Source organism: Phocoena sinus, chromosome 3 (genome assembly GCF_008692025.1).
Source record: "Phocoena sinus isolate mPhoSin1 chromosome 3, mPhoSin1.pri, whole genome shotgun sequence".
NCBI classification, from domain to species: domain Eukaryota; kingdom Metazoa; phylum Chordata; class Mammalia; order Artiodactyla; family Phocoenidae; genus Phocoena; species Phocoena sinus.
Window position 1 is genome coordinate 46368301 of NC_045765.1, and position 25947 is coordinate 46394247.

Consider the following 25947-nt stretch of genomic DNA (forward strand, 5'->3'; position numbering starts at 1 on the left):
CTGCTCCCCTGGGGGAGGAGGTATTGGCGCCTGGCCTGGGCAGAGGGTCATGTGGATGTGGCGGACCCTCTGCACATCCCAGTGGCCGCCCATTCACCCAGGCCTTGCCCTTTTTGAGAACTGGGAGCTCTCTGGCTGGGCCTGTTCCCACCAACAGCGTTCCCATCCAGGGAGCTTAAAATAGTGCCTCTTGGCTGGGGCTCTGGAGTGAGCAGTGAGGGAGGCATTTGTGCAAATATGGGCCTGGGAGAAGGACTCCTACCCCAGGGGGGTGGGGGTGTGGTGGGGTGGGCAGTGCGGCAGGAGAGCCAAGACCTCCAGTGGAGGATGCACCCTCCTGGCCACAGCCCCCCTCCATCTTGCAGTAGAGGCGCCTGCTAGTCTCCTGCCTCCCTGACCTTACTGGGTCCACTTGGGCAAATCTCTACACCGAATCCCACAGGCCTTCCTGGCCCAGCCGAGGCTCCAGGGTGGGCCCACTGGGAACAGGGACCTCTACGTTCTTCTGCTGGTTCTATCCTTGTCCCCACCTCCTACCTAGGAACACTCCAGAAGCATCCTTTTGAAGGCCCAACTCAAAAGTTATTTTTAATAATCACAGTAACAATTGCAGCTGCCATTAATTGAGGGCTTACTTTTGTCAAGCGCTCTGCTAAGTGCTTTAACATGCATCGTCTTTGGTCCCAACGACCATCCACTGAGAGCCAAGTTACCATTATTTCCACTGTGCAGAAGAAACTAAGGCTCAGAGAAGTCAAGTAACTTTCCCAAGGTCACACAGCTCTGAATTGGCAGAGGCAGGATTAAAACTCAGGTCTGTCAACCTCTGGAGTCTGAACTCTTACCTCCTGAACTGCACCTCCTCCTCCAGGTCCCCGCTGCTCTGGGCTCCCATGCTCCATCCCAGCATTATCACCCTGTATCACATACATACGGCTGTTTTGATTCAATGCATCAAGTATTTAGTGAATGCCTACTGTGTGCCAGGAACATTGCTGGGTGCCATGCCCACACCCTGGGAGCTCTCAGATCCTCTTGGAGGACTCTAGTTTGGGCTTGGGCTCAGTGACCTCCCTGACATGCAGGATCTGGTTTGAAGATGTCAGGGTGAGGTTGAGGCAAGCACAGATCCTCCTTGATGATCAGCTGCCTCCTTCCTGGACATTCCTGCCTCCTTCCTGGCTGTGATTCTCCTCTCCTTCCCGCACAGCAGGGAACAGCACGTGCAGGCGTCAGACAAACTTGCTTTGAATGCTCTGTGACTTTGGGCTCTCTGAGCCTCAGTTTCCCCATCCATAGATTCGGGATAAAATTAGGACCTCACCACAAGGTGGTTGGAAGGATTTAATACAACAATGCACATGAAGGACTTAGCACAGTGCCTGGTGGTCAGTAAGTAGAATTATACAGCAGCTATTATTGCTAATTGTCTCTTTCTGAAAATTACGGTGTCCGGGTGCCAGATGCATAGGGCCTAGCACGTGGTAGGTGCTCCAAGTGAAGGGAGTCACTGACACAGCAGACAGAAGCCCCCAACCCTCCCCACCTCTGCCCCCTCACTCTTGGCTGGTCGTGCTCTTCCCGATCTGATGTGGAAGGTGTCCCGGACACTGGTCCTCATCAACAGTAGGGTTACTTGGGCAACCGGGGGCAGGCAAAGGACTTTTACTTACCTGGTTCCCTCGTTTTCAGCCCAGGGTCCATTCTAGGGAAAAGGGGTGGCTGGCACGGAAGTTCTGCCAGGGTTTGCCTGCTCCTTGGAGGTGTCTGGCTTTCTGGTGGCGCCACCTGGTGGTGAGTACAGAACTGCTCCTAGCTGGGCGGCAGCTAACGGACCTGGTGGCTCTGAGCACGACCATTCCCTGACACTCACTCTCCAGCCCATCCACCCCTTTCCTCATTCCCCTGTGTTGACCACCTTCTGAGAGAAAAGACCTAAGGACCCCAACTCTGCTGTGGGGCAGAGACCCCTGAAGCCCAAGTTCCCATGCCTCCCTCAGGCCTGGTTCTGACCTGAGGGGTAGGGTCTCTACGTGGTTGGCCAGGGTTCACCCTCAGGATATCCTTCAGGGCTGATGACCTCTCAGTGGTTTCTATAAACCAAGGCTAGAAGAATGGCCCTCCTTCCTAGCCTGAGATGGCCCAGGAATGGGAAACCCAGTGATGGTCCCTGGGCCCATCCTTGACTCCCCACTGTACCTGCTTGGGTACACACAGATCCCCCTCCACATTGAGGGGGCTCTGGGACTCCCGAGGGACTGGCCTGGCTCCTAGATTCCCTCTTAAGCAGCCAAGAGGCCTAGCCCAGCCCAGAGCTGTCTGTATAAAGTTTGGAGAAAACTAGTAAGAATTAGAAGACTGAATTGTGCTCAAACCAGCCTTACCCCGCCTTGCACCGACATGCTGTGTGAGCTTGGGTAAGGCCCGTTGCTCCCTGGGCCTTGGTCTCCTTGTGGTAGAATGGCGGTAGGGCAGGGAATGAGCTAGGGGATGGGCGAGGACCCCTATAGCTCCCAGACTGGGGCCTTGTTAAGGTGCAAATTCCTGGGCCCGCCTCATCAGAACTCTGGGCCCAGGACCCTGGAATCTACGTGAAGTTGGAAGCTGAGGCGGCCAAGTCCTGTCTTCGGGAGCCGGAAGCCAGCAGTGTGTGTCGCCAGCAGGTGAGGAGAGTGTGATGCTTTCAGGGGTCCTGAGAAGCAGAGGAACCCCCTAGCAGCCCAATCCCCATCTTTTAATTTCTCCACCGTTCTGTGGATGCAGGGATGTGTCCCCCCCACAGCTTCGTGTCTGTTGGACCCCACCGGCAGCAGCAGCAGAGGGACAGCAAGGAGGCTGCACAGGTTACAGCCAGGTTGCCCCCGTCCTTCGCCCCCTCGTGCTGGCTGTTTCACTTGTGAAAAGGACAGTGGTGGTGGGGCTGGGACAGCCTGGGGTGGGGCTGGGGGCCTTGTTACTTGAGGAAGTATTTTCAGAGTCCCCCTCCCTCTGGAGTTTCCAGTGGTAGAATAGAGCCCTGTCTAGTATTTGACCAAATATGGTGGTATCTCTCATGAGCTCGAGCCTCAGCCAGCTTCTCAGTTATGCTGTGGAAACCTGCCCCGGACAGATTAATCTTGTGACATTCAGGAGCGCCTTGCACCCTGCGTTCTTCCCTCGGTGATTCCTGTAAATGGCCAAGAGTGGCCCTGAGTAGGACGGTGCAGTCCTGGATGCCTGTTCACGGTGTCCCTCCCCTGTCTTCTTCACACCCCCTTCCACCCCCTCCTCCATCCCCCGGATGCCGGTGGCGGGGGTGGGGGGGGGACTTGCTCGCTCACATTCAGCTGGGCTGCTCACTCAAGGGGAGAGATCCAGACCAGCAGGGCTGGTCCGTTCAGCCCGTGATTCCAGGATGTGTAGACCCTGGGGTCACCTGAGCTCATGAAATTGTGGCCAGAGCCTGTGAAGCCCAGAAGTCTCTCAGCCATGAGGGTGGGCCCGAGGGGGTAGAAAGGAGAGTTGGCTGAGCAATGAGAACCGTGCTTTGCTCTGATGCTAACGTTCCCAGTAACAATTATACAATTATTTTATAATGATAACATTCATAATAAACAGCTGTGTTTATTGAGCACATACTACGTGGCACTGTGCCAGTTGTTTAACATGGGTTATTTCCCTTACTCCTTGTGGCAGCCCCAAGAGGTGGCTACTATGACATCCCCATCCTAGAGATGGGGGCACTGAGACTCAGAAAGATTTCAGGGAAAAATGGGCCAGGCCACTGTCGATTCCTGGGTACGACTCCCATTTTACAGAGAAGGAAACTGAGGCTGAGAGAGAATGGAAGTCACAAGCAGCCACACAGGGGCAGGCCCTTGGAGTGGAGACCTTCTCTACACGAGGGGGAGCGTTGCATCTGGAAGGCCAGGACAACCGGCCGTGAAGTCCTCACGAACCCGTGACTTGGCCTGCGTGAGAGCACACAGATTCAGAAACATGTTCATAGCAGGCCAGAATTGTGCAGAAAATATGCCAAGAAAAACATTGGGGTGGTGGATAAAGCCCCACATGGGGACCAGATACGAACCCCAGCTCTGTCATCTCTCACTCATTGTATAATCCTAGACAAGTCCTTTCTTCACTCTGGCCCCAGTTTCCCCTCCTGTGAACTACCAGTGTACTGGGGCCACGGAGCTCACCTGAGGCTGGCGAGGCTGGCTGAGGCTGGAGTGCCTGAGGCTGTTTCCCTGGGAGATGGGGCCTGTGTCCCACTCCTGGCTAGCTCTCTCTGAGAACATTTGATCTCCTGACCAACGGACAGCCTGTCCCTCCTCCACCCTTGCCCCCTTGCCATCCCCCAAACTAACGAAGCCGATTGTCTCAGGCGGCCCTGTGGGTGCTGGCTGGGCAGCCGGCCGCAGGCCACAGGCGGAGGTGCCACCCGCCAGAGCCCCATCAGACACACAGGGCATTGTCCCTCAGTCAACAGCCCCTGGGCACCTCGTCCCAGCTCCTGGCCTGCCCCCACGCCCCTCACCGCCTGCCACTGCGCCAGGCCCAGCCAGCTGGGGGCCCAAGGCTCCCAGGCGATGACGAGCCCACCCACCCACTCCCCCGGCAACCCCCTGACGAGCTATAATTGCTTCGCGCCGTCCTGTTGCTGCCATTCTCCTGGCGGAGGCATCTGGGGTTCCAGGCGGGTGGCAGCTGCAGGCCGATCGCCTGGCTCGCAGGATGGACTGGCCACACAACCTGGTACGTGACGATTCACCACTCCACCCCCATCCCTTTTTAGGGCCTGAATGTTTCGTTACTTCTTCTCTATTGATTAATAGCAGCCTCTGTTTGGCTTGGAATCTGCAGAGGTGAGTTCTCCCTCTGTCCTCTCCCCCAGGACACGAAGGAAACAGAGACGGGTCTCAGAGGCTGCAGCCATGGCCAGTAGCTCGGCTCCTGAGCTGCGCTCAGCCCCATGACACTGAAGCCCTTTCAGGCCAAAGGCATCTGGGGAGATCTTGGCCATCTCCGTTATCGGGGTTTTTCCAAAGAGCCTCTGGGTCCTGAGATCCAGGCTGTGTGACCCTGGGCAAGTCCTTCTGTTTCTCTGTTTCCCATCTATAAAGGGAGAGCCAGAGTTTAAGAACGCCATGTGAGAAGCTCCGATGAGAAAGCCTATTGTTAGGGAGACATTTTTCTGCTGCAGAATCTAGGACCAAAATGGAAGAATTCAGCCACTTGAATCTGTCATGGATTTTGTGCCAAGAAATGGTTCTGCCGAGAGGGGCTCTGCCGGAACTTGTTTCTAAGGGTCAAGACTGGCTGGGTAGATTGGCACGGGCCGTGTGGGTGGTAGGGTGAGGGATACAGGGCAGGTGGGAGCCTGGCTAGATTCAACAAGGAGATGAAATGCCCCCTAGAGGGTCCTCCCTTCTGACCAGCCCTGGCCCTCACCCAAGTCCTGGCCCTTCTCTCCCGGCTTCCTGAGGAGTCTGTGTTCTGCTGGGCTCCCAGGTCCTCTCCCGTGTGAGTGAGAGGCTTTCCTGATGCTCCCAGATGTGGATGGTCGGGTGAGGGTGGACAAGGGGTCAGGCAGGCAGAGGGTCCGGGTGTGGACGAGGGGAGCAAAGCTGTCATGGAGGCCAACAGGGATCCTTGGCCATGACCTGCCCACCTCCCCAGCTGCATCTCCCAGCCGCTTCTTTCAGCCTCCTTTCAGCAAAGCTCTTAACCAACTGAAACTTCGTTTCACACTTTCCTTCCCCCACGCCATACAATTTTTAGGCTCCCTCTGCCCATATCTGCCTCTGTCTTATCCTTCAAACCTCACCAGACACGCCCCCTCCCCAGAAAGTCTTTGCAAGACCACCCCACTGCCACAAGGCTAAGCGGGTGGCCCTGCTCTTCTCTAACCACACGCTGTGTGGTCCCATCCACACACTGCTGCTAGCGAGGCTTAGGTGCACGTTTTCTTGTTCGCCGTCTGTTTTCCTTGCCAGACTGTAAGCGACAGATGGGCAGGGGTGGTGACAGGCATTCATTCACTCAGCAAATGTTTACTGAATACCTAAGTGCCCAGTACCGTGCAGACACAGGGGACGAGGCAGTGTGCGGGAATGGATATGATGCTGGCCCTCATGGAGCCTGTGCTAGGTGTGGGCCCAACATATGAAAGAATCACATGTATGCACCGTGAGACTACAGTCACGCAAGAGGCATCAGGTGTTGAGAGCCCAAGAAGGTCCACAGAGGCCTCCCTAAGGAAGTGGCACTGGAGCCAAGACCTGAAGCACGGGTGTGAGGGGCAGCTGAAGCACGGGTGTGAGGGGCAGCCAGGAGTGATTTGAGGGAGGAGAACTCAGCAGAGGTCTGGCCTGGGCAGGTGATGTTAATAGGTTTGCATTTCAAACACCCGTCCTTGGTCAGGGTGTGGAGAATTGATTGGAAGGAGACAGGGGAGGATGTGGGGTACCAGGTAGGAGGCTGGTTGAGCTGTCCAAGAAGGGGAGGCTGGTGGTACAGATAGTGAAGTGGATGGCTGGGGAGATTTTTTTTTTTTTTTTTTTTTTTTTTGCGGTACGCGGGCCTCTCACTGTCGTGGCCTCTCCCGTTGCGGAGCACAGGCTCCAGACGCGCAGGCTCAGCGGCCATGGCTCACGGGCCCAGCTGCTCCGCGGCATGTGGGATCTTCCCGGACCGGGGCATGAACCCGTGTCCCCTGCATCGGCAGGCGGACTCTCATCCACTGCGCCACCAGGGAAGCCCTGGGGAGATTCTTAAGAGGTGCATCAGGACTTAGCGATGAGCATGGTGCATATGTGCATCTGTACACATGTGGTGGGCTGGTGGGACCAGGCCAGGGCACGACAGGTGAGGGTAGCCCTGATAGAGGCCTTGCCTCTTCCTTTCCCCTTCCTTGGGCCCCAAATCTTAGCCCAGAGGGAGACCTGGCTCTCCCACCTTTGACCTGTGGCCTTCCTCCTCAGCTATTCCTCCTCACCATCTCCATCTTCCTGGGGCTGGGCCAGCCCAGGAACCCCAAAGGCAAGAGGAAGGGGCAAGGGCGGCCTGGGACCCTGGCCCCTGGGCCTCACCAGGTGCCGCTGGACCTCGTGTCCCAGGCAAAGCCATATGCCCGCATGGAGGAATATGAGAGGAACCTGGGGGAGATGGTGGCCCAGCTGAGGAACAGCTCCGAGCCAGCCAGGAGGAAGTGTGAGGTCAACCTGCAGCTGTGGCTGTCCAACAAGAGGAGCCTGTCGCCCTGGGGCTACAGGTAGGCCAGGCTGGGCAGCAGTGGGTAAGCTGTGTGTTGGGGGCTGGAGGGGATGCCTCGCCCACTCTCCCTGTCATTGTAAGAGCTAAGACCTTGGATTTGGAGGCCTGGGTTTGCATCCTGGCTCTGCCTTTTACTGGCTGTGTGGCTTTGGGCAAGTTGCTTAGCCTCTCTGAGCCTCAGATTCCTCAACTATAAGTGGAGGTGATAATAATATCTACTTCATAGGCTTGTTATTAAATGAGATATCCATGCAGGGCACTGCCGTTGTGTTCTCCAAGTCTCCAGTGAAGGGCCTGCAAGGCCTTCCCCAAATGTCTCGTCCTCCAGCTCCGAGTGTCTTGTACACACCTCTAGTTACAGCACTTCCAGGCAGTACTGAGTTGGCTGTGTGCACATCTGTCTCTCACGCTAGACTGGGACCATCCCAGTGCCTGCATCAGAATCATCTAAGGATTCTCATGCCCCATTCAATCAAAATCTCCAGGGATGAGGCCCAGCAAGTGGCATTATCTACATCTCCACATGGTTAGGATGCACAGCTGGGCTTGGGAATCAAGACCTGCTGCCCCTAGGGGACGGGAGTGGTGTCTTAACTTGGTTGTAGCTCCACTTCCCAGCACACCACCTGGGCACACAGAAGGGGCCATGTGTATATGTGGAGAATAAATAATGAAGAAAAGGACTGACCCTGAAGGGTCCTCACTCATGAAACCAGGCCAAAGATTTTTAGCCACACACCTTATGTCCTGAGACTCTAGAAGAGCATGTTCAATAGAGCTTTCTGTGACAGTGTAAAGTCCAATATGGTAGCCACTAGCCTCGTGTGACTACTAAGCCCTTGGAATGTGGCTAGTGTGACTGGGGAGCTAATTTTGATTATTTTAAGCTCAAACAGCCACATGTCGCTAGTGGCTCCCATACCTGGAATGTGGCAACTGGAAGGGTCCATAAAGATCGTCCGAAGCTGGGCTTCTACTTTACTGTGCCCATGACTTTCTTGGGGATCTTAAGAGTATACAGGTTCTGATTCAGGAGGTCTGGGGTAGGGAGAGATTCTGCATTTCTAACAAGCTCCCAGGTGATGCTGATGCTGCAGGTCCGCAAGCCCACTGCCTTTCCTCCAGCACGGCACGGTCTTGCTGTGCAATCAAAACCTGGGTTAGGAAAGGCAGGGGCATCGGGGGTGGGCACTAATTTGTCTTTACCACAACCATCCTTCTGCCCTGTGCTCTCTCTTGCCTTCCCGCAGCATCAACCATGACCCTAGCCGCATTCCTGCAGACCTGCCGGAGGCGCGGTGCCTATGTCTGGGCTGCGTGAACCCCTTCACCATGCAGGAGGACCGCAGCATGGTGAGCGTGCCCGTGTTCAGCCAGGTGCCTGTGCGTCGTCGCCTCTGCCCGCTGCCGCCACGCACCGGGCCCTGCCGCCAGCGCGCCGTCATGGAGACCATCGCCGTGGGCTGTACCTGCATCTTCTGAGACAGCCCTCCCTGCACCCCCGTGCCGAGCAAGGCAATGAAAAGTAAAGGCTGTCTTTTGGAAAGCAAGACTTTGGGTTTGCTCCTTGTGGCTCTGAAGCCAAAACCGGGTGGGAGGTAGATTTCGATCAATGTGAAGGAGGATTTTTCCATCACCCAGTGTTCTCCAGCGCTGAGATGGGTTATTACAAAAATATTGCATTTCATGTCTACCATTTAGGACAGTTACTTTCTTTAATTTGGGTTTATAAGCCTGTATTTCAGCCACGTTATTGGAGCTTGGTTGGTATAAACCTATCTAGGAATGAACAAGAGTTGATTCTCCCCAGTTAAGTCAAGGGCCATTGCAAAGAGGCCCTTTAGAAGCAGTGAGCTCCCTGTCTCTGGAAGGGTCCAGCTAAGGCTGAGCCTCTCAAGAGTATCGTGGAGCGGATTCCTCCTTTGGGTAGAGTCGATGATGTACACAGTCTCTTTCAACTCAGATTCTCTGCATGTCAGAGTTAGATCCAGAGAAGAGCCTCCAGGTTGCCAAAGAGCAGGGGTTTTTAACCTGGGCCAGTGAGCACCTAAATTTTCATGTGGGTATGTCTTTATGGGCTGGAGACTCCTGGCTTTGAACAAACACTCAAGAGTTGAGAACATTAATGAAGATCATTCTTTCATCCAGCCTTATCCACAAGGGGATCTGGTTAGATGGTTTGCTCTCTCAGTGGTTCTCAAACTATGGCTAGCACTGGAATCCCCCGAAGGGCTTGTTTAAATACAGATTGCTGGGCCCCACACACAGCGGTTCTGAGTCAGTAGGTTGGGGGCGGGGGCTGAGACTTCGCCTTTCTAACGCAGTGGTTCCCAGGTGATGCTGACGCTGCTGGTATGGGGGCCACGCTTTGAGAACTACTGGCTTATACCAAGACCCTTTGCTGATCAAAAAGGCAGCGTGGACTGACTTGCCCTAAAGCCCCTGCTGGCTCCTGACCCCTGGATGCTAATTCCAACCCCCTCTCCCATTAGCCCCTTGCAATTCAATCCTCCCCTGCCCTCCTAGCTCCTGCAGCAAATCCTAAGTCAGCTGTTCTAGGGACTAAAAATACCTTCCCTCTCCCAAGACAGCTGAGGGGCTCAGGCTGTTTTCTGAGGGTAAGAATAGCTGGTACTGCACAGTTAATTTCAATGAGGGCCAACAGCCAGCACAGGAATACTTTGCTCGGCTGCTCTAACTTCAGTGCCTGAAGCAGCTTTAGTTCTGAATGTTTTCAGGGTCTAATTCATGAAAGGGCAGTGGTTTGGTATGTGCCTGTCTGGGCTGGCAAGTAACTTACCTTTTTTGGTATTGTTCTAGAGTGGATACTGGTTAAAATTACCCCAGGAAGCTTCGGCCTGGTTCCAGACACATGGAAAGTAGACTTCATGTGCCAGCGCGTGCGCATGCCTTCAGCAGCCGCTTCTCCTCCCTGGGGGGTTGCTCTTCTCTGAAGCCCCTGCAGCCTGCTCTCCAGGCCTTAAGACTTCAGCTGAACACAAGGGACCATGGCCTCCAAGGCCTTTTTGTGGGGTAAGGGCCTGGGAGCCCCCCGGGTGCCCAGGGCATAGGGATCGGGTGGGGAAGCTCCTCATCTGGGTGGTTCTGGCTGTCCTCCTCCTACCAGAGCATCAGACACACACAGATGCTCAACAAATGCCAGTTAGTTTTATGCAGATCTTGCCTTTTCCTCTTTCTGGGCTTCGGTTTTCTCATCTGTGAAACGAGCAGGTGGGATTTAGGGATCTCCAGGGTCTTTTCTGGTTTTACTATTCTGTGACTTAGGAGCTCGGCCTAGTGAGCTTGGGCTGGCAGCTGGCCCTTCCCAGTTCCGTGGTTTAAAGGCAGCAGCAGGGAGTTCAGGACCTTTGGAGAGGCAGGTCTACACTACCCCAGAACCTCATTTGCTCTAAGTGGATTTCATGTTTTCCACTGTCTGGTGAGAACCTCCAACTCCGTGAGAACAGAGGCCTCTTTTAACTCCTTCAGTGTTGCATGCACAACACCTAGCAAGTGCCCGGTGCAAAATAGGGGTGCAGGGCTTGGTGAATGAATGAATGCATACATGCACAGAAGCCTCTAGAGGGAGCCCACGCTCTGCCCTTAGCTTCCCCTGTGGCTCCTTCAAAGGTGGGTCAGGAGCAAGGCATTCCTCTCTCCCTCACTCTTCCTCACCCACCTCAAACTCTACCCTCCACAGCCCTCCTCCCCACAAAGTGCTGAAATTTTGCTTGGCTCACCTGCTCTAGGTGTGGAGTCTAGGGGTGAAACGTTAAAAGTCTACTGCGTTGCACCCGGGACTACTGAGGTGGTGTGGTCTCTTTCCTGTTTTGTTTGGCAGATCATAGAGCTCTCTCTGTCTTTGCAAGTGCTCTGTCTTCTCCCAGAGAGCTGTGGGCCCTTGGGGGCTTCTTTCCTGGCCTGAGAGGGCTAGGGTGGCCCTGGTGCCAAGGCTTCCTGCTGGTTCCCATGCTCCCTTCTGATGCCTTCAGGAATCTCTGGCCTTTCCTTGTAGGCAGAGAGGCGGTGGGATCCAGCTCTCAGATTTGGGCTTGCGGAAGCAGGCAGCACAGGCATTTTGGCCTGCTTTTGGTCTGAGCTGTTCAGGCCTGCCTACCCAGATAAAGGAAGTTTCTGAAGGACCAGCCAGCTCCACTGCAGCCAGGCTGAGGATCAAGTGTATCTGCCCTGGTTTGCCTCTTCTGTGCACACATCCTTAGGGATGCGAGGGACGGGTGTTATTAGTGACAAGTCTGGTACTGGCCTTGGTCCTCTGGCCCAATACCAGCGATCATCGGTTACAGCATGACAGCCCATAGCATCTTTATTTCAAACACAGGCCATGACGTACTGTAAGAAGTCATTACATACTGATTTCATTGGACCTGAGAGGAAGGGGAGGGCACAGCCCCCTCCTGAATCTGGTTGTCAGTGTACTGCTCTCCAACACCCTTTCCACCCCTCTGATCTTAGAGTTTGGAGACCACCTCTGCCCCAGGGGTGAGACTTGACTGTTCTAAGCCAATCAGTTTAATCTTCTCGCCTGCGTCCCAGGTACTGGTACAGTAGCTGAATCCTAAGCCAATCAGCATGTGGCATTCACTTGGCCCCAGGAATTGGTTCAGTAGGGGCCCAATTTGGCCCAGAGCCCAGACTTTGCTTCAGGGGCCATGGGAGAAGACCCTCTGATGGCCATCTCTGACCGTGAGAGAAGTGAAGGCCACGCTGGCATTCCACAGTGCTCGATGCCTGCCCTGTGCCTGGAGTTTTATGATAACCAATAAGACCCTTTTATCGCTTAAGCTAGCTTGAATTTGGTTTTCTACTACTGCACCCAAAAGCATTCTTACTGATGTGTCAGCCTCTTATTTCCTGTGACCAATGAGTGCACACTGCTTGCACTTCAAAGGCGCCATCTCTTTTACTACCATCACTTCCGCATAGTAAACACAACTTCAGAGGCGGTTTGGGCCTCTGCCTCCTTGAAGGGTATTTTGCCCCATACGGAATTCAATTAATTTTTAAGGAGACATTCAAGATTTAAGCTCCGTTCTATGAACTCATCCAGAGACTCTGGGCAAATTCTTTCCTCACTTTGGACTTTTTATCTCCATCTCTACCAAAAGAGGGAAGTTGGCTGGATGCCCGCTGGGGCTGTTCCTGCTGGGAATTCACAATGTCAATGTCATTTGGCAGTGTCCTGTCATCCTGGGGATCTGGGCCCTCCCCCGAGCCAGATTTAGCAGGTCTGGATGCGACTTGGGCATCCAACCTCCGAAGAACTCCATCTCAGCACCTTTTTTCCCCTTCCTCTTCTGGGGTGAGTGCTTGGGGGTGAGGCAGGACTGCCCTCCACCAGCTGGGAACTTGTTTTCTTATAAGACAGATCCACGGTATTACTCCTCAACTCTTGCTTAAGGGACAGAATGGTCACTTCTTCCAGGTGCCAAGGAAAAGCTTTCCTCTTCCTTTGGCCTGCTATGTTTCCCTTTTCCCACTGGTTACCAGGAAGCACGGAGCTATACTGCCAGCTCTGCTGGGGTAACCGTTTCTTCCTTGTATCCTACCACAGTCATCTCCCCAATATGCAGTGTTTTCTAGAGGCTTGGATGGTGTCTATTAAGTTCTTAACTAGGTACCTTGCATCTAGCAAGCCTACAGTAAGTAGGAGCTTTAATCCTGTCTCATGTTTTCTCATCTTCCCTCTATTTGTAACCATCTGGTTACATATGTTTCATTGTAGGTGTTGCCTCAGGTACATGTTGGGAGTAGGCAGGGGAAAACAATAAGGAAATTGGCTTCAGAGTTCTCTGCCTTATATTCCCTCCCATAGTTATCACTGTCTCCTAGTTAGAAAACCAAGTCAGAAGCAGCTTAAGATGGATTTTTATTTCTTCTTAGAAAAAATAAATAAATGAATACATTGGCTTGAATGTCCTTCCCCCGCTCTTACTCTCCCCCTTCAAAAGAAGCAACACTGTGAAAATCCTTAAGACGGAGAGGCAGAGCGTTGGCCACCAGGACCCACAATGGACAGAAAAGACGCTCCACACACGAGGGGTCAGAGAAGGGCTCTGTGGGTGAGTGTGGCTTGTAAAACCTTGGCCACTGCGTGGGGTGGGATCCGTCTTGAGCGGGGGCTGGATGTTTCCAGCTCTCCCCGGAGCCCTCACAGTTCAGTCTTTACCTTGTGCATCAAATCCTTCTGGTCAATCTTGTCTAGGTCCTGGTACCAGCGGTTGAAAGCCAGCAGGGCCACGTTCTTGGCAGCCACTGCCGTCACCTCCACGGAGCTGGCCGCCCACTCCAGGGCGTTGAGGAGGAAGAGCTGGTCGTGCAGCACGAACCGTGGGAGGGGGCTGCGGGGGCCGTGGACGGGGTGGGCCTGCCACTCGGCTGTCTGCACTGAGTAGTAGGAGCGAAAGAGCGTCTTCAGCTGGGAGCGAAGGAGGGGCTGGGGGGACCGGACTCGCCACACGGCGGCCTCCTGAGGCTGCTTCCGCCGGAAGCTGGCCGAGACGTTGACGGGACACATGTTGTCCAGGGCGCAGAAGAAGCTGGGGAAGTCTGTGGTGAGGATGCTGGCAAAGGGGAAAAGCTTAGGGTCGGGGAAGCCAAAGTAGGAAGAGTTGAGGTAGCCATGGACCAAGGAGATGACGGTGGGCTGGAAGGAGCCCTGGACGACATCAATGGGCGGGTCGAAGCCTTCAAAGGTGATGGTACTGCTGTTGTCCAGGTGCAGGGGGGTGGCGATGACCACTATGTCGTAGTAGTCGGAGCCTGTGCCCACCTCATTCTCGTACTTGACATGGTACAAGGGTTTCCCCTCTAGAAGGAGAGGGAAGAGAGCACAAAAGCCCGCTTCTTTCTCAGCTTCTCCCCACTTAGCTGCCATCTGGGGCCCTGCACTGAGGGGACGAGACCCTCAATGGGTGCAGCTGGGCTTTCCAGCTGCTGGGTCCCAGTCTTTCCGTGCTGGTGTGGCTGCAGGGTGAGCCCTGGACTGGAGTCAGGAAACCCGCTCTTTCTCTGGCTCTGCCTCTGACTAGCTGGGGAAACGTGAGCAAGGCTGTGGTTCAAAGTCCTCAGTGGTCAAATGAATGGGACTAGATTAATGCAAGTCTCTGCTTTCTGGCTCTGACATCTGAATCGGGGCAACAGTGCCCTCTGGTGTCACTCGGCAGTGCTGGGAACCACTCCCCAGCAGGTCATAAACCAGGGCTTTAGGGACAGAGGAGGTGGAAGTGTTCACTGTTTAGGAATGGAGTGGACATGGCCCCTGCTCTGTCTACTCACCTGTTTGCTGCAGGGTCACAGTGGTGACCGTGGCATGGATCACGTTGGCCTTGGTGAGCTTCAGCAGACCGGAACAAACCAGCTTGTTGCCTCCCTCCACAGACCACAGGCTGCCTTGGGCCCCAGCTAGCGACATGGCTCCTGGGCAAAGGGGGAGGGAGGGTGGCCAGTGGGTTCTCAGAACCACTGCGTGGTGGGCTGGAGAGTCCAGCACCATCCTACCGGGGCCTCTCTCCCAGGCCAAGACTCCTCCCAACCCTGGGCGAGGAGAGACGACACACACAAATAACTGCAACAAAATTCACCATGTTGTGAAGTAAAAACATTAGGCTCGGTGCAAGAGCCACTATAAAAGACCACAGATTGTATGATTCTGCTTACACAGACTGCCCAGAATGAGCAAATCCATAGCAACACACAGTAGATTCGTGGTTGCCTAGGGCTGGAAGGCTGGGGGATGCTGGGGAACTGATGGCTATAGGTATGGGGTTTCTTTTGGGCAGTGAAAATGTTCTAAAATAGATTGTGGTGATGGAGGCACAACTCTGTGAATATACTGAAAGCCACTGAATCCTACACTTTAAATGGGTGAACTGTGTGGTATGTGAATTATATCTTGAAGGATACATACAGGATACCGGCAGAGTGAGCAGGGTAGTCTCGCTGAGGTGAAACTAGGCAGGACCTGAAGGGTGGGAAGGAGCTAGCACTGCCAAGAGCCAGAGGAATAGTATCCTGGGCATATGGGAGGTGCTTGTTAATTATAAACCTTTTCATTCATTTATTCAGCAAAAATGGGCTGAGTGCCTATGATGGTCGGCACTATTGTAAGGATACGTCAGTAAACGAAGGAGACAGGTTTTCCCATTGGAAAGCCTGCCTTCTAGTGGGAGGAGATCAAATAAGTCGATCAAGCAGTCTGCTAGAAGATGATACCTGCAGGGCAGGAGGGGTAGGGGCAGCTTCAATGAAAAGGCAACATCTTCACAAAGACACGGGAGAGCGAGAGTTTACCATGATTGTGTCTCAGGGAAGAATGCTCCACGCAGAGGGCTGGCCACACAAAAACCTCAAGGTGTGGGTGCGCCTGGGACGTTGGAGACACGGCAGGAAGGCCAGAGTGGCTGGTTTGGGGTGAGGGAGTGGTGAGGTGGTGAGGCCTAGACCATGTAGGGTCCTGCAGGCCACTAGAAGGACTTTGGGTTTTCCTTGAAGGTAAGTGGGAGCCATTACAGTTTTACATGCAGGCCTGTCAGGATCTGTCTTTTGTTTTAAAAGGATCATCTGGCTGATGCATTGAGCTTGAGGGGCCAGGGGGTGGGGGACATGGTAGGAGAGCTGCAGTAATCCTGCTGAGGGATGTTGGTGGCTTAGACCAAGGACGAGGCGGTAGTAGGAAGCTGTCAGATTCTCGGTATACGTGGAAGGTAGAGCAGATGGGATTTCCTGACATATGACATAAAGGATATGAGAGAAAGAAATGATTCAAGGTTTTGGCTGGAGCAATGGAAAGGAGTAATTACCAGCCAAGCTGGGCAGACGCTGGGAGGGGCAGGGGCTCGAGGGGAAAGATCAGAAGCTCAGGTTTGGACGTGCTGAGTCTGAGACGCCCGTTAGCCCTTCCAGTGCAGACACAAGGGTGGCAGCTGACACATGAGCCTGCATTTTTGGAGAGAGGTCTGGGCTGGAGGTCATATTTGGGAGTCAGGTGGGTGGAATTTAAAGTCTTGAAACTGGCTGAGCTCACCAAGGGAGGCTAAGTAGTTGAGAGCAGAAGAGGACAAAGGACCGAGCCTGGGCCTTCCATGTTAGGAGGGGAGAGGAGGACACAGCTAAGCAGGCCACTGAGTGCCCGTGTAGCTCCTCAGCCTTGATTGCCCCTCTCTGCCCCTCCACCACCCCAGCAAAATCCTACAGCATCTTTCAAGGCCCAGAATGGTCATCATGCCTTGGGGAAGACATGCCCTGACGACTCTCGGGTAGATCTGTGGCCTGTGCTGGAGGATGGTGGGTGGTACATGTGCCCACCTGCCCCAGTAATAAGCTGGGAAGATGCGGTGCTCTAACAGATAAATACCCAGGGGCCCAGAGGCCTCAACGGGACAGCTCCTGAAACCGATCCAAACAGGAGTGGTACAAACACACAGGACCTGAGAGCTGAGCCTCCCTTTCACCGTCTGTGAAGTGGGATGAATACCATCTCCCGACAGCTTGGAGGATAGATGCCAGAATCAGAGGGGGCAGTGTTGGTTAGGCAACTGTACTGAGCCGGGTAAATGTGAGGTTATTACAGGGAGGGCCAGGGAAGGGCAGGTTGGCAGGCCGAGGGCTGGAGGCTCACCGGCAAAGGCGGGCATCGCTGCTGACTGGCCGTAGCTGGCCCGCAGGACAGCGGAGACGACATCGTCGATAAAGCGCTGTGTGACGCCCACCTGGAGCAGGGACTCGGCCACGGAGCGCTGGGTCATGTTGACAAAGGCGGATTCCCCCAGCGAGTAGAGCAGTTCCTCCACACCCGAGAAGGCATAACCGTGAGCCTGGTACTTATAGATCCTGGGAGACAAGTGGAGCCAGAGCCCTTGTGCAGAAAGGCCTTTCAGCTGACCACCTGCTGCTGGGTCACTGCACCTGGGGGGGCCCAGCAGGGACCCGCGCCTCCTCTCCATGCAGTGGGTGGGAGAGGAGGCTGGTAATGGTACCTTTGGCCTATTTGCTGGTTGTGGTCGGCCTGTCTCACTTAGAGGGACAGCCCAGAGGGAAGGGCAAATACTCTGGAATCCCACCAGACCTGGCTTCACATCGTGGCTCTGCTGAATGACAGACATGTCACCTCTCAAGCCACTCCCTGCCTGAGGTCACAGCCCTCTTCTCACTCAGCTGGGACTGCCAAGCAGCGGGCTGTGCCCGCCCCCACTGACACATCCCCTCTCCAGCAACTTCGGCTCTGCCCGAAGTGGCTTCTAGGACCACATCGGACCCGATGGCAACTGCCTTATGTCAAAGCTGTCCGGCTCGGTCCAGCAGGCCTCCCACTCACCCCCTCGATAATGGCTTGTTCTCCCACAACTCCCCCCATCTCAGGGGCTGGCATTTGCCTGGAACAATCTGCTGATGGACTTTCGGACGGCTGGCCTTTGAAAAAGTTGCCTCTGCTTGGGCTGCTCTGTAAACCTGTTGATTTGGTTATGGACATGACACCCAGATGGGGGTGTCCACAAAGCAGTTAGAAACTGATTAGTTAGTGGGTCTGGAACTTAAGGGGAAACTGGGGGCTGACAGGTAGAGGCTGTCTCCCACAAAAAGGAGAACTTGGCCCTGGGGGTTTAGATGAAATTGACAAGGGAGAAAAATATAAGAAAGAGGAAAGAGGAGTGCAGACGTGACTTTGGGGACACCCGGAGAATATAAGGAAGAAGTGCCATGAAAAGCATAGTTACAGGAGTGGGAAGGGCAGAGAAGTGCCAGCAACCAGGAAGGGGGCCTAGAGACCACGACTGAGTGTCTGATGCTGCAGCCTCTGCATCTGGGCCAGGAGACAGGGAGAACCTTCAGGAAGGACTGTGGGGGAGAGCTGGGTACCCGCCTGGTGAGTGAGTAGATTACGAGAGGTGGACAGGGTGACAGCAGCCCACTTGTCCTCATTATTTGGAGGTGATGGAGAGGGGTCCAGGACCCAAGGAGGAGACAGGTAGTAAAGAAAGCTGTTTGTTCATGGTGGGACTGGGGGACAGAAGAGTTTGTAAATGGTGGCCCACAGGCTGCCTGTGGCTGACGGATATGTTTCATTTGCCTTATAAGATGAATTGGTTGTGCACACGGAAAAACTGGGAGAGTTCACATATAACCGGATTGCCAGCTTCTTCTGAAACACCGGAAGATGGCATTCCCCCATGGCCACCAGTGGCTCGAGCAGAGAGCGGCCGCCCCTTCAGAGGGGGGCCTGGCTCTTTAGGGCCCCTCACTCCCTAGCCTTCCCTTCCACCCAACTGCTTCACTTATTCATACCCCAGGTGGGCCCTTGAAGGTGGCTGAGTTTGCAACCCATGCTTTTATTTACCAGTTTAGCTGAGGGAAAGAGGATGCCAGTGTGACAACGCGAGAGACCAACTACTGCTGCACTAAGCAAGCACCTTGCCGACGCCAGGCGTGCTCGGAGCCTGGGTGGAATTCTCACACCCAGCAAGTACCTTTTCCTTTGGGACAGTGTACAGTCACGTTGGTTCCTTTGGCACCTCTATTCCTCTCTCCTTCTAGAATGCCCTCCCCACGCCCCACCCAGCCCTACCTCATGAACTTCTCCATGACCTCCTCCACCCACATCTGCAGTCTCAGGAAGCTGATGCCGTAGTGCCACCAGAGGCGGAAGAGGTTCAGCAGGTACCAGTCAGTCTCCTCCAGCACAAAGTCCTCCCCGTTGAAGATGGCACTCCTCCCTCCCACTTCGCGCCGGTGCCGCAGCCCTGAGGAGACAAGGAGGAGGCCCTCAGGTCCCCTTCGGAGGGCCCCCCGCCCCGGGGGAACCTAGCGATTCCTGAGGCTTAAATTCAGGGGCCGTCCTGAAGGATGCACATGGATCGGCTCCATTAAAGGGAATATGAACACTATGGTTTGTGCATCTGTGCTGCTTGTTTAAGAACAGTACACAAAACACTGGGGAGATATCTGGCCTCGCTAGTCAACAAAGAAATGAAAATTAAACTAATGTACCATTTTATATTTTTTTCCAACAGGGATCCACTCAGCCACGAGTGAGGGAAATTCAGACGTCATCCTGGACCGTCCAGGGGCTGACAGCCAACAGGGCCTGCTCTGAGATGGCAGCCCTGGGCACCAAGGCCACATGGAAGGAATCACAGCTCCTGGCAACTGCCTGCTCTCTACAACTTACAGAGCACTGGGTCTTCGTATCTCACTTCATCTTCTCACAGCCTCGGGAGAGGCAGAACAGGTGTTAGCAACCCCAGGTAAAGATGTGGAAAGTGAGGCTGAGCGATTATAGGGCCTGCCCTAAGTCACGGGTTTTTATTTCTTTCCCTCCTATTCCTGTCCCAAAGCCACGAAGTTCCCCTACCCAGAGGCAACCAGTAAGTATATTCCTGCAGCATCCTTCTAGAGATATTTTGTGCAAACACTTATAAATGTGTACGTATCTCTGAGTTATCCCTCCCCTCACCCCCACGTACTATATACACTGGTCTGTACCTTATTGACATATGTATCTTGGAGACTCTTCTATACGTGGGCCTACAGGACTTCCTCACTCTGGCTGCTGAACAGTCGGCTGTGTACTTAAACAATACTTTGTTTAATCTCAGATCCCAGTGGGTGGGCGGGTGGGATATTTTCAACTTTTTGCTATTACAGTGCTGTAATGAACAACCTTGTGTGCCTGCCACTCTGAACATCTGCGGGTACACCTACAGGATCACTTCTGAGAAATGGAATTTCTGCATCCAACCACATATGTATTGGGTTTTTTATTTTTAACTTAATTAATTAATTTAGTTTTGGCTGAGTTGGGTCTTCGTTGCTGTGCGTGGGCCTTCTCTAGTTGCGGCGCGTGGGCTTTTCTCTAGTTGCAGCGAGTGGAGGCTACTCTTCGTTGCGGTGTGCGGGCTTCTCATTGCGGCGGCTTCTCTTGTGGCAGAGCACGGGCTCTAGGCACGCAGGCTCCACTAGTTGTGGCTCGTGGGATCTAGAGCGCAGGCTCAGTAGTTGTGGCGCACGGGCTTAGTTGCTCCGCGGCATGTGGGATCTTCCCGGACCAGGGATCGAACCCGTGTCCCCTGCATTGGCAGGTGGATGCTTAACCACTGCGCCACCAGGGAAGCCCCGTATGTGGTTTTGATAGATGCTGCTGCGGCTGAATCTCAGTTCTCTCACTTATTAGCTGCAGAGACTTAGCCGAGGTGTATATGCTTTCTGAGCCTCAGTTTCCTTGGGAGGAGATACAATACCCATCTTGCAGGCTGGTAGGGAGGATTGGAGGTAATGCCTATGTATCACCTAGAAGGATGCCAGGTACTTGGCAAGCATACACCATGTGGAAGCCATTATGATTATGATTATTGAGAAGCAGCAAATTGAAAGGGAAAGAAACTGGCCTGGGGGAGAGGTCAAACCTGAGTTCTAATCCCGGCTCTGCAACTAACTCACTGTGTAACCTCAGGCAAGTTCCTTCCCCTCTCTGGTCTCAGCTGCTCCATCTGTAAAACGAGGAGATTGGGCTATATGACCTTCCGGCCTTGACCATCAGGGTAATCTGAGAAGGGCCCGAGGGCTGCCGCCAGCCCCAGGACAGCACACTCACCCAGCTGCTTGACGAAGCCCTGCATGTGGAGGCTCAGGGAGTGGAAGGAGGCGGCGCCGCTCTCGTAGTGCTGCTTGTTGACCGAGATGGTGGCCAGGCGGCCGCCCACGGTCCCCTTCTCAAACACGTCGATCTGTACCCGGGGGCCGAAGTGCTGTTGGAGGAAATGGGCCACGGCAGAGCCCCCAATTCCGGCTCCAACCACGGCTGCCAGCAGGCCCGGGAGGCAGGCATGGGGAGAGACAGAGCATGGGCGTGAGACTGCGGGTCACGCCTTCTCAGCCTCCTGGGCCGGTGGTTCCCAGGTATTTGCATCTCATAGGCTTTTAACATCTCAAAAAGGAAATCTGCAGCCTCCTGCCTTCCTGTTAGTTGCAAACTTGGTTCATATACCATCAATAGTCTCATCCAAGTCACCGAGAAAAGCGTTTCATTGGACAGGGCTCTGAGGTGCTGCTAGGAACCACTGACCAAACAGATAGTAATCATTCCATAGCACTGAGAGGACAGTAAAGCAGCTATGAAACTACTGAAATGGATGGCCATGCTGCCCACAATTTTTGCCCACCACATATCTAAGACACAGCTTTCCGTCTCATCTGACAGTCTTGTAACCTACTCAAAGAGAATGAGATAAAGCTGGTGTGATCTGTCCTTACTAGACCCATGTTGGTCCCTAAGACCACAGGCTCCTGTCAAGAAGGCAAAAATACACGGTTCTTTATGATCTGGGCTCCATTTATTTATTCCATTCCCTGCCTCACCCTTGCAACATTCCACCTTCTTGTCTGTCTTGACTTCTTTTGCTGTGGAGCATGGGACTTTGCTCTCTCATGTCTGTGCCTTTGCCCTCACTGCTTCCTTTGTCAGAAATGCTCTGTCACCCTTTGCCTCACTGACCTCTGTGGCCCTTATATGTAGTTTTTAGCTGGCTTACCTGACCCGCCACAGACAAGTGTCCCTCCTGCATAGTCCCACAGCACTCTCCTTACCCTGGCCTAGTCCATGGCACACTATACTCAAATGATCTGTTAAGGTCTGAGGGCAGGTGCCTATGTCCCCAGATCCTGGCAGGCAGTAGAGCTCACTATTTGTTGCATCTTGAAAGAACAAACTCCTTCCTTCTTCTCAGTGTTTACAAAGCCACTTCCAAGAATGCCCTTAACGTTTTAAACCAATGTGCTCCCTACCACTTCCATTTTCGACCAAGCCCCAAATTACCCTTTCCCCCCGCCCAGAGAAACTGCTATCACAAGGCCTGGAAGCTGCCCAAGGACTACAGGGAAGCAGAAGACCTCACCCCATTGAGAGTCAGCTCATTGAACACCCACAAACTGACACCCACTCTCTGGTCTATAGTAAGATGTGCTGGACATAGGATGAGTCAAACAGGGAGAGCTCCTGTCCCCCTGAGCATAGGCGGGGAGAGGGTGGACAGACTCATGCACTATTAGCAATGACAACGTGTGACCAAGTGCAACAGCAGGATTCCAGAGAATCCTGAGGAAGCAGTGAATTCTGCCTGAGGGTGTGGGCCCCAGGCTTCACAGGGAAGCAACAAGCAACGACCCTGGAGGACAATAGGCTTTGCCAGTGAGCAGAAACACATGCTCTGCAGAGAGAACAGCATGGTCACATGTGGAACTATGGGGGAGTTTAAAGGGTCCAATGTGGGCTTCCCTGGTGGCACCGTGGTTAAGAATCCGCCTGCCAATGCAGGGGACACGGGTTCGAGCCCTGGTCCAGGAAGATCCCACATGCCGTGGAGCACCTAAGCCTGTACACCACAACTACTGAGCCTGTGCTCTAGAGCCCATGTCCCACAACTACTGAAGCCCATGTGCCACAACTACTGAAGCCCACGAGCCACAACTGCTGAAGCCCGCACGCCTAGAGCCTGTGCTCCACAACAAGAGAAGCCACAGAAATGAGAAGCCCGCGCACGGCAACGAAGAGTAGCCCCCGCTCGCTGCAACTAGAGAAAGCCCGTGCACAGCAATGAAGACCCAACACAGCCAAAAATAAATAAATAAATAAATAAAATTAAAAGAAAAAGGGTCCAGTGCCACACCGAGGTGTTCAGATTTGATCATGCAGCAGCCTGAGGGTTAAGCCATCTTAACAGGAAGCTCCTCGTTCCCATTGTGGGTAGAGTCCCAACCACCACGGACAGACAGAGGCTCTTGTCAGAGGGCTGAGGACAATCAGGAAAGCTACAGGACAGCATGGCATTGCCAGGTAGCCTGCCTTGATGATGCCTGGGGTGAGGTGGGTAGGGCTGGCTGGAATGAGGAAGGCAGCAAGTTCTGCGTTGCCAGAAATGGTAGAGCTGTGAGGAGGCCCTGCCCCTTCTTCACTGTTCAGTGAGAAATGTCCTGCTCTGCTGCCCTTTCCCAAGAGATGGGGGAGGCTCTGCATCTCAAGACATTGCCTGCCTAATTCTTCCGGCTCCAAATCCACCTCCTCCCTAAGGCCTTCTCTGGCCACTCCAGCTCTCAGGATTCTCTTTCCTCTGAAAACCCTAAATGTTCAGTCCCAAACTGATTTCTGGCACGCTTCAGCCTGTCTTAACCCTTTATGGCCTGAGCTGTGGTTTGGTAATCCAAACCTTAGCACTGCACTGGCCCTATTAAGTCCGTGGAGCTCCCATGGGGCATCCCTCCCTGCCACCTAGAGCGCACAGAGGGCAGCCTAGTGGATTAGGGACTCCTTCTCCTTCACACCAGAAGCCCAGCATCTCTTCCTATGGGAATTTTATATACGAGGGGCTTGAAAAACTTTGATTCATGTAGAGTTAAAATGACAAATGTTAAGAGGTAAAAAGTGTAAACAAATATGGAATTCTAGTCAATTATATACATGATGAAGTATTTAGCAAAATGTCATGATGTCTGCAGTTTATTTTGAAATGCATTAAAATGTAAGATGGATTAATGCACATGTGATAGGTATGTGATAAAGCAAATATAGTAGCAGTTTCTTAACGGCAGAATCTAGGTGCTGGGTATACAGGTGATCACCGTACAATTCTTTCAACTTTGGTCTATGTTTGAAAATTTCAAAAGAAAGCAAATAAGAAGACTGCTGTTGAAAATTCCCCACTTCGTCATTCAGCAAATCTATCCCCAGAGGACTTACCATGGGTTCTGTCTCCCTTAGAACTGCCTCCTACCCTCCATGAGGTTTTGGCTTAGATGTTACTTCTAGGAAGACCTCCCAGAGCCCACAAAGACTGGGGTGAAGTGCCCCTCCTCTGAATTCACAGTGCTTTCTCAGCCTTAGCACTAACTTCCTTGTATTGTGCAGTCTCTTCTCCTCCACACAGAACTGTGGAGCACTGTGCCTGCTACATAGACGACCCTCAATAAACCTGTGTGAATGACGTCAACCAGAGAGGCCAGAATCTCTGTCCTGGGGGCACCTGGCAAAGAGCCGGATCCACGGCAGATGCTCAGTGCCCCTGGACCTTCCGGTAAGATCGGTGACCAGTCCTGCCCCAAGCCTCTTTTCCGCCCCAGGTAGCCCTGGACACAAGCCCACGCCATCAGCACCTTGCCTACTGCGGTCCCCTTCCTCGCCCAGTCGCAGTGCCCCGGCTCTTCTCCACCCAACTCCTCTCCCGAGGACCCCTCCCTCGCCCAGCTGCCTTCCCCTTCCCCCATCCAGAGGCTCCCGGCTCACAACCCTTTTCCCTCGCAGCCCTCCCCAGATCAGCACCCCACCCGGTCCTTCCCGCACCGATTTTGCTGGGCCGGGCATCGCCTGTAGCGGCAGCGGCGAGGAGGGCGGCCAGCGAGGCGAAGAGCCGGGCAGCGCGGGCCATGGCGGGCAGCGACTGGGGCAGCACGCCGGGACTCGGGCAGTCGCGGGTTGGCGCTGGGCTCTCCGCCCCAGCCCGGCGCCTCACTGGCTGTTCTGCCTTCCAGCCTCGCTGGTCGCAGCCTCTCATTGGACAATCAGCCTTCCCTCTCCGGCAGGAGGCCCTCATTAGCCGCATCTCTCTGGGGGCAGGCTCTGTCATTGGCAGCTTCTCCGTCCCGCCTCCTGGATGCGGTTTCCTCATTGGCTGGCTCGTCCTGCTCCGGCGCAGGTGTGCACGTTTCGAGTGCTCGGCTTCAGGACCAGGGCCCAGCTCCGGGGGGATTGACTGCAGGGAAAGAATTGAAGCTTTGACGATCTCGGTTCCAATCAAACCTCTGAGCGTTAGTGGCTCTGTAGCGTGCCTTGTCTGTGTCTCGTTCTGTTTCCCTGCTCTGCCTTTCTAGGTGGTTGTGGCAATCACGTGAGATAGGGGATGTGAAATCACTCGGCAGTGTCTGCAAGTGCTGGAGATTGCTGACCAGTCATGCAGTCGGGATGGCTAGACGCTACTTGTTTCAGCATATGCTGAAACAAGGCCAGATGCTTTCAAGACTGTTAGTTACTACGTGTACTTGCAGTTCTGACATACAGTTTATGTCTCTGCCTTCTACTTAAAAACAAAAGGTAAGAGTTTCATCCATTCTTCTTTCATAGGGGAGGAAAGGTAGGAAGGAAGGGATAAGCTCCCATTTTCACCCTCTCAGAAAACAAGAGCAGCTCACTGTGGCTAGTTTACCACACTATGAAGGACAGATTTCCTCTAGCAGAAAATAAAATTGGGGATGAGTTTCAGGATAAAATAAGGAAAATTCATGTTTATTCAGTCAGATTATGGCTGAGAAGAAATGGAAGGGGCTCGGAGAATAGTAAAAGGGCATAGATCTGAGTTTCCAACCAGCTCTGTGAGTCTTAACAGGGCCAATCTAGATTACTAGTAAAGCAGTAGATGAATAAACATGCATTTCTCATATTAAAAACTTTTTGGCAATATTTGTGTTAGAATGGAAAACCTTTTAAGTTCATTTCCAGACTCAAGATATTCCCTTAAATTATCTTTTAAATCAAGCATTCACCATCACTTTGTGCCATGTTCTCTTATGTGCTAACAATATAATTCTTGCAGTATTTTAATTGGGTAAAATCATATTAACTTTAAAACTCAACTTGACTCTACTTTGCTTTTAATTTTAGGGTCTTCGGTAACTCTAGATTCTAGAGCTGTA

The 25947-nt window shown here is 53.5% G+C and overlaps 2 protein-coding genes across 3 annotated transcripts; one reads left to right on the plus strand and one right to left on the minus strand.

The window, feature by feature from the left end:
• The first annotated feature begins 4664 nt into the window (after positions 1–4664).
• Positions 4665–8865, plus strand: IL17B (interleukin 17B). Its single transcript, XM_032627720.1, has 3 exons — positions 4665–4737; positions 6966–7255; positions 8508–8865. Exons 1-3 carry the CDS (start codon positions 4717–4719, stop codon positions 8737–8739), a joined length of 543 nt encoding a protein of 180 aa, XP_032483611.1. The 5' UTR covers positions 4665–4716; the 3' UTR covers positions 8740–8865.
• Positions 8866–13126: 4261 nt separating this feature from the next.
• On the minus strand, positions 13127–24766 carry PCYOX1L (prenylcysteine oxidase 1 like). Of its 2 annotated transcripts, XM_032628135.1 has the most exons (6): positions 24602–24764; positions 20864–21070; positions 18839–19013; positions 16895–17106; positions 14554–14694; positions 13127–14085 (listed from the first exon to the last, which is right to left on the minus strand). In XM_032628135.1, exons 1-6 carry the CDS (start codon positions 24684–24686, stop codon positions 13427–13429), a joined length of 1479 nt encoding a protein of 492 aa, XP_032484026.1. In that variant the 5' UTR covers positions 24687–24764; the 3' UTR covers positions 13127–13426. The 2 variants fall into 2 exon arrangements, with proteins under 2 accessions (XP_032484026.1, XP_032484027.1); XM_032628136.1 differs by lacking the exon at positions 20864–21070 and having other exon boundaries at positions 24602–24766.
• Positions 24767–25947: the final 1181 nt, after the last annotated feature.

Coding starts and splice junctions, on each gene's coding strand:
- IL17B (XM_032627720.1), top strand. CDS start 4,717: ATGGACTGGCCACACAACCTG. Junction 4,738..6,965: donor TGGACTGGCCACACAACCTG/GTACGTGACGAT, acceptor CTTCCTCCTCAG/CTATTCCTCCTCACCATCTC. Junction 7,256..8,507: donor CTGTCGCCCTGGGGCTACAG/GTAGGCCAGGCT, acceptor GCCTTCCCGCAG/CATCAACCATGACCCTAGCC.
- PCYOX1L (XM_032628135.1), bottom strand. CDS start 24,686: ATGGCCCGCGCTGCCCGGCTCTTCGCCTCGCTGGCCGCCCTCCTCGCC. Junction 21,071..24,601: donor TGCCCGGCCCAGCAAAATCG/GTGCGGGAAGGA, acceptor GCCTGCTGGCAG/CCGTGGTTGGAGCCGGAATT. Junction 17,107..18,838: donor GTCATGGAGAAGTTCATGAG/GTAGGGCTGGGT, acceptor CTTGTCTCCCAG/GATCTATAAGTACCAGGCTC.